Source organism: Macaca mulatta, chromosome 1 (assembly GCF_049350105.2).
Source record: "Macaca mulatta isolate MMU2019108-1 chromosome 1, T2T-MMU8v2.0, whole genome shotgun sequence".
NCBI lineage: Eukaryota > Metazoa > Chordata > Mammalia > Primates > Cercopithecidae > Macaca > Macaca mulatta.
This window is the reverse complement of record NC_133406.1, coordinates 179,244,708-179,258,966: the sequence shown is the minus strand read 5'-3', so window position 1 is coordinate 179,258,966 and position 14,259 is coordinate 179,244,708. Positions and strand designations below refer to the sequence as shown.

The 14,259-nt window shown below is 40.0% G+C and overlaps 1 protein-coding gene across 13 annotated transcripts in view; it reads left to right on the top strand.

Moving 5' to 3' along the window:
• The window catches only part of NFIA (nuclear factor I A), a 597,699-nt gene that overhangs the window by 534,539 nt on the left and 48,901 nt on the right, over positions 1–14,259 (top strand). For 9 of the 13 annotated variants that reach the window (XM_001084362.5, XM_015140952.3, XM_015140938.3 and 6 more), the window contains 2 exons: positions 3,905–4,083; positions 6,343–6,508. In XM_001084362.5, coding sequence (XP_001084362.2) covers positions 3,905–4,083; positions 6,343–6,508 — 345 coding nt within the window. The remainder of the gene's footprint in view (positions 1–3,904; positions 4,084–6,342; positions 6,509–14,259) is intronic. The other 4 variants (XM_077955240.1, XM_015140922.3, XM_077955250.1 and 1 more) reach the window with 1 other exon arrangement.

Below are 14,259 nucleotides of genomic sequence, written 5' to 3'. Positions count from 1 at the left end.
GCAGTGCCATTGCAGCCAGAGAAACCTGATCAAATTTCCTTCCTTCCCATCTTATTTGTATTCTTTGTGAAAAGCCCAAGCAGTTGTTTTAAACAAGTCTGGCCACTCGTTAAAGTTTGAACTAGTAGTGAGATCCATCAGGAGTGAAGTGTTTCTGACACTTTCTGCTGCTCCTGGCCTAGGGTACTAAGAGTATGAGATGCCGGAAGCAGCCAATTTTGTAGTGTCTTTTAATACACAAAATTGTATTAACATCAACATGGATACAGATGGATGCACTGCAATAAACTGTAACCACTTGAGAAAAGCCTTTATTGACTCTCAAGTAAATAATGCACATTTTAAAGGATCTAAATATGCATTTACATAATGTGCTATAATTTTTTATCATGTCAACTACTCACACGCACACATCCATAAGACATGTTTTTCTTCGTCAAAAATCTGGACTCATACCATTCTTTGTGCATTCCATTAGCATCATGCCAAATTCATAATGGTAGTTTTTTTTTCTATAAAACCTGATCTGGCCATCTCAAAATGTGTTTGATGAATTTTACTCTTAAATTGATTTAACCCCAATGGCTCTTTCTAAAATGATTTGAGACAAATAAAAACTTAGGTACAGTAAAAATATCCAAGAAGAAGAGAGAAAACAAGAAATAGGAGAGAAGAAAAACAAAGTTAGGCAGACATTGATGAAATCTTAATTCTGAGTTTCAGTGGGTTTCATTGTCTGGTAGACGAGGAATATAGCAGGTTATCCGGAGAAACAGCATCTATTTAATAATAATTACTAGAGCTTTGTGATGTCAGTAACGTAACTATTTTCTGTTTGAAGTAATGAAGGCTCAGGATCTGGAATGATTTCTTCCAGTTGCACAGTGAACTGACAACTGAACCAGGAAGTCCAAAGCATGAGAAAGTAAGGGTTGCAAAAGATGACACTTTAAAATGCAGACTCGGCAATTGCCTAATTTGAAACTACAGGCTAAATGATTTCCTGGTATTAATTAAGAATTGATTCTCATAAATCAGTCATTGTAGAATTAATTCCATATAGTACCATATGTTCTTGTGTTTGTGTTAAACTCTATTCCACAAGGAAATAGTGAATAAATTGTTTTTAGTAAAATAAAGAAATGAAGGTCTAAATTTAAGTTGCTAATGATTGTCTTTTAGGTATTTAATGACAACAACAAAATGAGAGAAAGGATGTTTATTAACAGTTAATGGGGAGATGACAGGGTGCTTTTGAGTTATTTCTTTTGTCTCATTTCTTTAAAGATCAGTTCTGCTTGATCTTTGCTCAAGTGAATTTCTTTTTTGGGCAGCGTTCTCTGTTGGCCACCATGATTTCGTAATCTAACAATTTCCCATCACTTTCCATTGAGCACCTGAGGCAGCAGCACTTTATCTTCAAAGTCAGCCTACCAGGGGCTCTTGGCAGCAGATCGACACCTTTGTGTTTGACACCCTGCAAAAGTTGAGTGTTTTGTTTAGTTAGGCTCAGTACATCCTCAGCCTAGTTTGGGAAATACCACATTCTGTCCTTAACCAGTGACTGTTCCATCAGATGCAGGGTACCGAGTGAAAGTTTCTTGCCACCAGCAAGGAGGACTGTACCATGTTAGATGAAAAAATTCCTTTGATTTTTTAAAGCCAGTAGCGTAATTTGCAGAGTAAGAGATGACCAGAGCCATTTAACTTTTTAGCTTGTGGGTTTTAACTCAGCAACAACAATAGATTCCAAGATTTATCATTCGTTGTAGGAAGTCCTAAGTTTTGCTCATTTTTCTTTTCTTTTCTTTTTTTTTTTTCTCTCTCTTTTTTTTTTTTTTTTTTTTTTTTTTTTTTTTTTTTTGAGACAGGGTCTTGCTCTGTCACCCAGGCTACAGGGCAGTGGTGCAATCTTGACTCACTGCAAGATCCACCTCCCAGGTTCACACCATTCTCCTGCCTCAGGCTCCTGGGTAGCTGGGACTACAGGCACCCGCCACCACGCCCAGCTAATTTTTTGTATTTTTAATAGAGATGGGGTTTCACCGTGTTAACCAGGATGGTCTCGATCTCCTGACCTCATGATCCACCTGCCTCGGCCTCCCAAAGTGCTGGGATTACATGCATGAGCCACCATACCCGGCCAGTTTTACCCATTTTTCTAAAAGCTCCCTGGTTCTTGGCCAGGTGGAAAAACCGAGTTTTGGTTTTGGCAAATTTTATTCTATGTTTAATGGTATGATTATCTTATTAACCTCTGTTTAAACTTTCAGTCATTCACTGCACATTCAACAAATATTTATTGAGTGCCAGACTCAGTTCTGGGGATATTGCAGTGGGTGGAAAAGCTATTTACAAAGATGGAGAAGACTGGGAGAATCGTAAGCTTGAGAGAAGAAGGTAATGAAAATTCGGATTCAAATAGGCTATGTTTGAGAAATCCTCAATTGTATGACCGAGGGCAAAATTTCATCTGTTTCAGCTCAGATTTGTTTCTTAAGGCCATAGTAGGAGCCTATGAATATTTATTGGGCAGATTAAAGATTGCATGAATTAAAGGGTTTCATCAGACCACCTGCAAGACATGGATTGGAAAGTTGCTTCCACTCCAATCGCCTATTTCCAGTCTTTGAAAACTACAGATGTCACTCTGAACCCCATAGTATGAGCCATTTCAGTCATGTGTCAGAAAGTGCCCCAATCATAAAGAAATCCCGGTAGGGAACAAAGAACCCATGTCCAGCAACTAATACAGATGCATTCTTTTTTACAGCCCTTACCCATGCAAGTGGGATAGTGGTAGAAGTGGTGGCCTGTGTTACTGGGTTTCTCTTCAGTATTATGAGTCATTCTTGGTATAAGAAAGGTCTTATTTTCCAAAATGTGGGATTTTTAGTTTAAAGTTTTAAACTGAAGAAAATAAAGTAAAGATAAATACTCTCATCTCTAATTTGGGAGAGGTTTCTCTGGCTCTCATTGAGAAGTAAGAGCTGCTATCTTGGCTTGACTTAGTTTGAATATCTTCAACCTTCCCATGCACTGCTCTTATCCTCCAGCCAGTTTTATCAATCATCCTTCTAATTCAAGGGCAAAAGTTCTCTTAGAGAAGTTATTAGGCACCTCACATAAGTTTTTTTTTAATCTAATGTAATCTTCTTGTTCTCATGAAATTTACCAGGGTTCAAATGTAAGGGAGTAGTAGTTGTCTGAGTCTTTTATCAGTTTTTGTGGGCACAGGGCCAACATTTTAGCAGGGGCCACTGCCTGCTTACCCTGTGGGTTCCCCTGCTCTAACATATATGCATTTCTGAGTTTGGCTTTGAAATATCATCTGAAGGCGACATAAACCATCCGTGTAAAGTGAGGCACCCAAATTGCATGGGTTCATTAAGTGATCATTTACTACATACTTCAAAAAATTTTCATCCTGAATTAGTCCCTAGAAATTTCCTTGAAAGGGGTATAAGAGCTTTAACAATGAATTATTGTCTATGGATAGCTCAGCGTGAAAGGGGATCCATATGTGCAAACTAGAATTTGTCATATGTAATGTCAGTTAAGTCAGGTCTAATCTACCAAATACATTTTTTATTGCTTGCTTCATTAAAAAAGCTCTTAAGGTAATGAATAATCTTCAGCCTCACCAAGGATTATTAATGCCTTTATAACTCATGTCCACTGAAAATAGAAAGACAGCTTGAAACTCTACCCTAATCTAACCTCCATGTTTGTCTTAGAGCCATAAGGAAGAAAATCTGTCAGACCTATCCAGTGTTAAATTCAGTCACATGAGCAATATTGTGAATCAGGCCAGGAAGAGAAATAAAGGAGGAAGTTGAATCGGGTTCAGCTATGACAAAGCAGGTCTTTCTTTTCATAACCGTGATGTTTTCTTTTCCTGCAGCAAGTCCGCATGCAACACCATCGACTCTTCATTTCCCGACATCACCCATTATCCAGCAGCCTGGGCCTTACTTCTCACACCCAGCCATCCGCTATCACCCTCAGGAGACGCTGAAAGAATTTGTCCAACTTGTCTGCCCTGATGCTGGTCAGCAGGCTGGACAGGTGGGGTTCCTCAATGTAAGGAAACCTCTTTTTTTTCCATTTCTTTAGAAATGTTAGCCGAATATAAAAATAACAAGGGGAGACCTTATGATCATGTGACATTGTGCTCTAATGTTGTGCTGACTGACTGCAGACAAATGTCATATTTATTCTAGATTGTGGGAAAGTTAATTTGGTCTAAGAGTGATTAGTCAGGGTTTAAAAACAGTGTTTGTGTTAAGTTTGCAACTGTCAAGTTTATGGATATAAATCAGCTCAAGGGTGAACTATATAACCTTCTAAGTTCTGTGGGCTGATCATTCCACCTCGTGCATTCTAACCCCAGGGCTCATACAGTTAACAAAATAGAAAGACCAAATAGTTTTAAATAATGATTTGGGGCGGTAGAGAGAGGTAGGGAGATGAAGGGGACAGATGTTTCAGATCAACTAAGTTGATATTTTTGAAAAATACAGTCTTCTAACACTTTAGATCAAGTTGACCAGTACTTGAACTCAAGATGCTAAAAGTACAGTTTATTATGGTTTGTTATTTCTGCAAGTCATTATCTTTCCCACTTATCTTGGTATAAAGCTAAACAGTGTTCAATAGCTTCATGTGAATGTTTTTATTTTTCTTCACATAAACCAAATAATCACAATTTGAAATGGCATTCCAAATATAAAAGTGATTTTTAAAAATCAGAAGTTTTATTTCAAATATAGGATTAGATGTTTACAGTATATAGCTGTATCCCAAGGCCAATAATAATAAACAGTGACCAGCATAAAGCCAAATTTGATTTTCCTTTTCTACTAATAACTGTGCATGAAGTCACAGATTAGCCATAATTATTACTGGCTAATTTAGGATAGTATGTCACACCATCCTGTCACTGATTTTTTCACTTGCAGAAATACCTGATTCTGCATATCTGAGCCAGAACAGGCAGCTTTGACTAATGTCTGGTGATGTGTTAGCAGATACATTTCTGTCTAGACAACAAATCAATATGGTGCCTCTTTTCTTTTTGCTTGTATATTCATTTGCTTGGCTTACTCTAAAGCATTCACTTATGGACTCTCAGCACACTCAGAAATAACGCAAAGGCAAGGTTGCTGGCAAGAAAGCACAGCGTTCTGATCATCAGACGAGGTAGTCTTTGAGGAGCAATACTAAATGTATAAGTAAATGTTGATGGGGGAGTGAGACTGCCTCTGTAGAATTATTAAGCTTAAATGTAAAAGCCTGGGACAGCAGAATCTCCTTCAACCGAATTTTGATTGGGGACTAAATGTGAACTGTTGTTGTTGGTTGAATAGAGGCCTCTTGGGAAACAGTGAAAAAACTGAACTGATCACCAGCATCAAGCATCTGACTTCTAAATTTTTAACCATTTTTTTAATAGTCCTGACACCCTATATAACTGTCAAATGCCCAGTTTAGCATTTTGATCAAAATTTTATAGGACTTAAGGCAGGTCTCTGCATGAAACTATTTTGAAAAAATTGAAAATAAAATGAGTTTTATTGCTCTCTTTAGAGGGGAATTTTTTTGTTAAAGAGCTGTTATTTGGTTGTTTTAACATCAGGCAGCAAAATAAATATGACTCTTACGGCATATGCTTATATAATTTAAATCAAAATTAGAAGTGATATTTTTCCCTAGCAGACTTCTGACAGCTGAATTCTAAAGTTTGTGTGCCTGATGTTATACAATATGTGAACAAAATTTTCTATGTTCACTTAACACGTTTATTAAATGTTATATAATATCAACTTTAAAGAGTGAAAATAAAATATTTTTTTTCTCAAGTGCATATTTAGGAAACTTTGCTGTATCTATGTAAAGAAACATAGTGGAATAATAGCACAGTCCATAAAACACTTAGATATTAAATATTTAATAATCGTGAGGAAGATAATGAAGGTAGCAGTTAATAACAGAAAAATATAAAACATTCCAAGCAAAAGTTGGTTACTCAGGTGACAAATGCAGAGTGATGACTGGCAGGTGGTTTTATGAAATCAGATGCAAAGAAGGACAATGTAGTTAAAGAAATAAGTTTAGGATGCATGGAGCGCATGCGGCTAAGAGTACTTTTGTGAAATGCCTGAAGAACAGAACCCAACAATGGACATTTCTATACGGACTTATGGAAGAATTCAAGCAGCTAGATACTTAGTAATTTACATTAAAGGTGCCTGATGAATATTTTGTTTTCAGAAGCAGCTAATGGTTGCTGTCTCTTTCTTCTTTTTCTTGTATGTGTGTTTTCTGCCCCCACCCTCACAGCCCAATGGGAGCAGCCAAGGCAAGGTGCACAACCCATTCCTTCCCACCCCAATGTTGCCACCGCCACCACCACCACCGATGGCCAGGCCTGTGCCTCTGCCGGTGCCAGACACGAAGCCTCCGACCACGTCAACAGAAGGAGGTGCAGCCTCCCCCACGTCACCAAGTAAGTATGGCTGTGACAAGGCGCCGGTCACTTATAAAGCTGTATGCACTGGAATCCACACTTAGGCTTTGTCCCTCACTGTATAGGCTCTAGAAAGAGGCACAGATCCCCAGTGATGTTGTAGCAAGAGTTTACCAGAGTAAGAATCAAAGTGAACACGACTCTTGGGTACTCTACCAGATGAGGAAAACACTGGGTGTTGGGTGGATGAGATGGTGTAGCTACATACCTAGGACTGAAATCAAGTTACGAGCTATTACATTTTGTATATTATTTGAGGGACTTCAAATGCTCTTCCCATCATCAAGCAGCAGCTACTTGCATGGATTCTGCTTAGAAAAAGTTCCTCATTCTTACAGACAGCCCTGCCTTCCAGGAACTTGCAGTCTAAGAGAAATGCACTTGAAAGTTATATACCTCATACATCAATAGGAGAAAATGTCTAGATCAAAGCATCAACTCAAAGGTGTGTACACTGACCATTCGCTAAGAGTAAGAGCCTGGCAGAAGATCAGTGCTAGTAGCCCTGGCTGTTGCATGGTGAGGTTTGGCAGAGGTTGGGGTGGGGGATGGGGGATGGAGATAGAGGGGAGAGTAGGATGGAAGGAGGAGAGAACTCTTGGCTCTTCTCTGAACAGTCTGAGAACATTTAATCAAAGAATATAAGATTTCACAACCCTTTTAGGTGATGGGAATGATTACTTGAACTAGAGAGAGAATAACTCTCCAGATATTCCCGGATGTTTTAGAGGTGGCAAGGGGATGGAAATAGTTTGAATGCACAAATGTGGCTTTTATTAATGCCTGGAATAATGACAAAAAGACTGATGACTGGAGTTCCTAGGGGATGGATGCCCTAGTCTTGATAGATGGTGTGATGAGCACCTTCCCTAAAGCTGTAAAGAGGCAGCAAAGTATAAGAGAAGGATAGGAACTGTGACAGTGTGACCCTAAGGGAAGCTTTCAAGGGGGTTGTCAAAAGAGGTGAGACTGAGGCAAGGAATCTATAGAGGAAAGGATGTAAGAGCAGTGTAGGAAATGAGTGTTAAGGCCAAGAACTTGAACCACAGTGATAGATGTAGAATGGAACAGGACATGGTGGGGAGTGTTTTGTAGACATAAGCGTTGGGATTGGGCCGTCCTCTGGGTGAATACAGTGAATGAAGATTCTGGGCCTCTCAGCTTCCTTACCTTCAGTATTGGAATAATAATGATATTGAATACAGGAAGAAAGAAAGAGGAAAACTGAGCCCCTGTTTATGCCATGTTCATAGAATTTGATTCTGGAGGCACGGAACCCAAATGGCTAGAGGCCCTCATGGACACATCAGAGAGTGAGCTTTGGATTATCCAGTATTTATGGATTTTGATAATATACGTAGAAATGAGCAGCACTGTGCATGGATTCTGTATCAATAGCCAAAAGATTGAAGGTCCACGGACAATCTAGGGGAGACCTACTTCTCTTGGTAAGATGTGATACAACACTTGTCAACAAAGGAGAAAACCCTGAGCATCCAATGTCAGAGAAGCAAGCTGGGCTTGGCCCATGGATCTGAGAAGCTCAGCTTAGAAAGAAAGCCTCTGCTTCTCAGAGGATTGAGGCTTCTTCAAAGATGTCACATAAATACACAATAAGTGCCCTGCTTGTTGTGTATTTATGTAACATCTTTAAACAACTCAGAGAAATAACTGCCCCAGACTTTACTTATATCTGTTCCATGAGGATGTTGGCTTACAGATTATGCCTATTGTGCCCTGTCCATGCCTCCGCATACCATTTGCTGCTCGTCTTCTCCCTGTCTGTGCAGGACATTGCCAGTCTTTTAAAAGCTGCATAGTAATATGCCATCTATTCCGTGGAAACAGATCCTCACCTCCACTCTCAATGGCTCATGTGTCATGAGTTTTTCAGTAATGGGAATGAGGCTCTGCTGAGGCACGGCAGAAGAGTGGAAATAGCAATGTGTGGCTGTTCAAGTCTGAAGGATGGGGGCTCAAATGCCCACCTTTCAAATTACTAACCGGGTTTCTCTTTGAATCAATTTCCTCTTCTGTAAAATGTAGATGATAATATCTACCTGGCAGTAGATATTTGTATGAGATCAGTTCTGATCATTGAAGTATTTTATTATCTGCCTAAACTCTTACATAGTGGAAGGCTCCAGGCTTGGGTAATGGTAAAATATATCTGTAGGACTTGGAGAAGCTACTCAACCCCTAAATTGAGTTGATGCCTTTGGGTCCATAGTTCTGGACTCCACTCCATGGATTGAACCAAGCACTATGTATAAGATAATACCTATCATTCTCTTGTGCCCAGCCTCAGGCATCTTGTCAGCACTAAGGGGAGAAGGGCAGAGGGAGTCTTGGCAGATCCAACTCATACGGTTGCATGTTAGAGCAGCACTTAAGATTTGGGGTAGGGTGGGGGTGAGAGAATATCAGCAGAAAGAGTCCCAGAGCTTGATACAGATTTGATACTTTTTGAATCATGGGATTCTAGAAATATAGACAAAACAAAATGTTCTACTGATGACACAGAAAGGTTTTTATCATCATTCATTTTAGCCCTTGTTCAGCTAAAGGCTTTTCTAGGGTATGATGAATTCATAGTTAATATGTAGTTTCACAGCATACTATTGCTTACCATTTTCTGCTTTCTTAACAAGATGGTGTTAGGCTGGGAGAGCTGTAATTTATAGCGTAGGAGAAGCCTTTCAAATTAAAAATCTTGAATCTCACTCATCCTTATTTGGAGGGGATTTAAGGGCCCTCAATTTAAAGAGTCCTCTCCCATGCCCTGATTTCTAAACCAATTGATAAATAAAATACTTTTTAAAAAACAGAAGACAAAATATCACCTTTATTGTGCGAGAATTTAGTTTAGAACTGTGGCCAGGGCACTTCCTAACATTGAACCCCCAATTACACCATCATAGCTACCTGGTCACTGGCAGGGCTAGACCACAGCAGCCCTTCTTACGTGTGATCCGCCCTAGCCTATAAAGCTGATGGCATGAAGGTGTGGGTGGCAGTGTGCTTCCCACCAGCACCTGTCCCCGAAGAGGAAGAGACGGGGTGGGGTGGTGGGGACTAGTCATGTCCAGTTTTTCCTTCGAAGCTCTACAACCTAGAGAGTAATAGGTGAGAGGGTGGAGAGAAGACAAGAGTAGATGGAAGGGAATAAATATCAGGAGTGAAGTAGCTTCCCCCTCCCTTAGCATTCATCTTTGACGACTGCCTTTTTTCATTTATTTATTCAGCCTGCACCTATCCAGCACCTATGATGCAGCACGGCTGTATTAGCGCGTGGGATTCAGAGATGATGGATCCCTACTCTCAAGAAATGGGCATCTGTTGAGGGACACGTAAACAGGCAGTTTATACAGGATGACACTGGCATAAAGTTGTGTGTAGGTGCCACAAGAAGACATGGGAGGGAGTTTGGTCTAGTGTGGGCCTCCAGGTAAACATATTTTAGAGGAGTTGACTTCTAAGCTGTTTAGTAGGGATAACATCCTGGTGTCTTAAGAGAATATAGAACTTTTCTTCCGAAACCAGCTTGGTGGCCTAAAATTGGATTACCACTAGATAAAAATGTAGGGCAAAACTATAGTTTCAGAAATCAGGTACTTTCTTAGAAATTAAAAACACAGGTTGAGCGGATTCTGTTTATCTTGTCAGTTTATCAGAGCTCAACTTTAGCAAGAAGGAACATCATGACAGGGTATTCAGTACATGTGCTCAGCATCCCAACAGTTTGATGTCTGAAATGGAGGCTGTTCTCAAAAATGTATACTGTGTGACGTAAGACAGCCTTTTCTATTTAGGAGTTTGAGATGACTTGCCATACAATACAATTCTAAAAGTAAATATAGGGACTGGGCTTGGTGGCTCATGCCTGCAGACCCAACACTTTGGGAAGCCTAGGAGGGGCAGATTGCTGGAGCTCAGGCGTTCGAGACCAGCCTGGACAACATGGTGAAACCCCATCTCTACAAAAAATACAAAAATTAGTTGGGCGTGGTGGCGTGCACCTATAGTTTCAGCTACTTGGGAGGCTGAGGCAGGAAAATTGCTTGAGCCCGGGAGGTCGAGGCTGCAGTGAACCAAGATCACACCACTGCACTCAAGCCTGGGTGACAGAGTGAGACCCTGTTTCAAAAAATATATATACAATAAAAATAAAAGTAGGAAAACATGCCAAATGCCTTCTGTATTATCAACTTTTCTAGGTCTCAACTCCCTTATGTGTTAATGGAAATAACACTAACTGCTCTACTCACTCTGGTAGTCAGATTATCAGAACAAATGGGGTAACAGATGTGCTGTGCTGTAGACAGTTAAAAGTCCAAGGCATCATTTTTAATATCCTCTTATAATGAAATACAAATGGATGCCAGCCTGGAGCAGAGTATGTATTTTTTCACTAATCAGTTGCCTCTGGCACTAATACTAAACTTTGCAGCTGTGGCCAGAAAAACAGGGGGAAGGCAGATCTGGGGGAAAAAAATTCCTATGAAATAAATACATTTTAATGGGAATAATCCTTACCAGTGCCCTAAGAAACAGGGAAATGGGAGTGGAGCAAGAAGAATTTTTATACTGTTGATTTGTTTGGAGAAAGACTGATAGACTATGCCAAGTCTCTTTAGGATACTATGACAAATGGAAGCATGACCTGTAAGAGCATTTCACAACCAATGTGCTCCATTCCCACAGATTAACGACCTGTGTGGGTTTTGATACCTACTGAAAAAAGACCACTTCTTTTATTTATTCAATAAATGTTTATTGAGCATCAGCTATGTGCCAAGCATTCTTCTAGGTGGTAGGGTTCAGCAGGGAATCCCTGGCCTTATGGAACTTTGATTCTAGAGAGGGAAGAAAGACAGTGAACGAAACAGTGAGTATGAAAGGTAGGTAGGATATAAGACGGTGATATGTAAGTGCTACATAGGGAAATCAAGCCGAGAGAGGAGGGATGCAGCTCTAAGCAGGGTGATCAGAGGAGGGCTATTTGAGAAGGGCAAATTTGAACAAAGCCTGGACAAAGATGAGAGCATGAGCCAGGATGCTGTAGGAGGAGAGGTTTCCAAGCAGAAGGACCAGCCAGTAGAAAGGCAGACCAATGTGTGAGATCAGGGAATGAAAGCAGGGGGTGAGGTCAGAGTGGAGTGAGGATGCATTTGGGGCCTCGGGGATGTAAATCACACCGGTTCTTACAGTCTTGTAAGGACTTCAGCATTTACCCTGAGTGAGATGGGGCAGAGAGGTAATACCACCTAGATTTTAATAGATACATCCCGAAGGTTTTGTTGAAAATAGATTGCCAGGAGCAAGAATTAAAGAATTAAAACAGAGAGTTAAAAAACTGGGTTTTTCCAATAAATAAAATGAGCATCTTCTACATGCCAGCCAGTATTCTAGGTACAAGGGATATAAAAGCGAACAAAACAGGCAAAAATCCCCTGCCCTGGTGGAGCTTACATTTTAGTGGAAGGGGATAAACAATAATTAAAGTATAAGTAAATTAGTGAGTTAAGGACCAGTAAGTACAATGGAGAAAACTAAAACAGGCAGGGTTGATGGGGAGGGGCACTATTGCAATCATCCAGGCAAGAGTTGCTAATGACCCGCACCAACATGGGAGCAATAGGGGTGATGAGAAGTAAGTGGGTTCCGGGTATATTTGAAAGGTAGAGCTGACAAGACTTGCTGACACATTAGATATGGGTTGAGAAGAATTGGTGATGATGCCTAGGTTTATGACCTGAGCAACTGGGATAGAGTTGCCAGCAGCTGAGATGGGAAGACCACAGGAGGGGCATCTCTGGGTGAGGGGTAGAGATCAGAAGTTCGGTTTGACCAAATTATGTTTGAGATGCCTATTAGACATCTTATTGCTGGACTAGTCATAATAACCTGCTGCCTATTGCAGCTGTTTGCAGGTGACTGGGTTTTTCTGTGTGCATCATCTCATTAAATTGAGAAGGGGCTCCTTTTTGAACATGTAATACAATTAATGAATAGACTAAGAGTCCTGAGAACAGCTCAGGCATGGAGGAAATCTTTCATTATGTCTGGGTCTGTTTGTGCTGTGGTAATTCAAAATATACAATTCTTTCTGTTAATTGTACTTTTAAGTTCCAATTTTTATATTGTAGATTGGAATCAACATACTATAAAAATGAACTTTTCCAGAAAAAAATGAAGATTGGCATCATAATCTAGAAATATAATAGAAAGAGAAGAAACACTTTTGAATTATGATGGAAGATAAAACATGCATATTTTCTTTTTTTAATTAATTAGGAACACAAAAACTCAATTTAAAAATGCATAAAAGACCTATCAACATGTTTCTCCATGCCTTCTTCACTATGAACTTTGGATTTTTTTCAACTAGAATTCTATTAAAATAGAAGCATATAATAAGTTACCTTTATTATTTATTTTTATATCTTTGATGAATCTTGTATATATTTATTATACAAATGAATATGAATTCATTAGCCAAGAACATAACAATAATCTGTGACTGGGATTTAAAATTTCTCATATAATAATTAACATGTGTTGAATGCTTTTTGGTTAGCAAAGCTCTTTTTACATATATATTATCTCATCCCATCTTCTCAACCCTCCTATGAGGTCAGGATTTCATAGGCAAAGAAACTGAGATTGGAAGATGGAGGTTACATTCCCAGGTTAGTTTGGTAGGGACTCAAACGCAGGCCTTTCCATGCTCTTTCTACTACCTCATACTGTCACTGAACAAATTACAAACAATGTGACTATGTTTCTGGTTCTGGGGGAACCACAGCTGTCTGCTACTGTCTGAAATTAACAACAACAAAGTATTTTGCCTTTTTTTTTTTTTTTTTTGAGACGGAGTCTCACTCTGTCACCCAGGCTGGAGTGCAGTGGCACTGTCTCAACTCACTGTAACCTCCACCTCGCGGATTCAAGCGATTCTCCTGCCTCAGCCTCCCGAGTAGATGGGACTACAGGTGCCCGCCACCATACCTGTCTAATTTTTATATTTTTTAGTAGAGACAGAGTTTCACCATATTGGCCAGGCTGGTCTGGAACTCCTGACCTTATGATCCTCCCACCTCGGCCTCCCAAAGTGCTGGGATTACAGGAATGAGCTACTGCACCCAGCCCAAGTATTTTGCTTTTACGGATGTGTCAGGCATTTTACAAATTGTTTGTTTGTTTGTTTGTTTGTTTGTTTTTCTGCAACAGAGTCTCTGTCACCCAGGCTGGAGTGCAGTGGTGCAATCTCAGCTCACTGCAACCTCCATCTTTCTGGTTCAAGTGATTCTCATGCCTCAGCCTCCTGAGTATCTGGGATGACAGGTGCCCACCACCACACCCAGCTGATTTTTGTATTTTTAGTAAAGACAGGGTTTCGTCATGTTGGCCAGGCTAGTCTCAAACTCCTGGCTTCCTCAGCCTCCCAAAGTGCTGGGATTACAGGTGTTAGCCACTGTGCCCGGCCCACTTTACAAAATGTTTTTATATATGTATTATCGTTTTTATATATGTATTATCGCACTTTGTCCTCAGAATAATGCTATGAAATAAATTCTCTTGTTACCCAGATTGAGAAAGACAAAGCATAGAGAGATAAGGTAACTTTCTCAAGGTCACTTAACCAGGGTGCCAGAGTCCTGATTTCCATCCAATTCACCTTCAACCTAGAGCTCATAGGCTTGGCTGTAACATGAGGATCTTTGCTT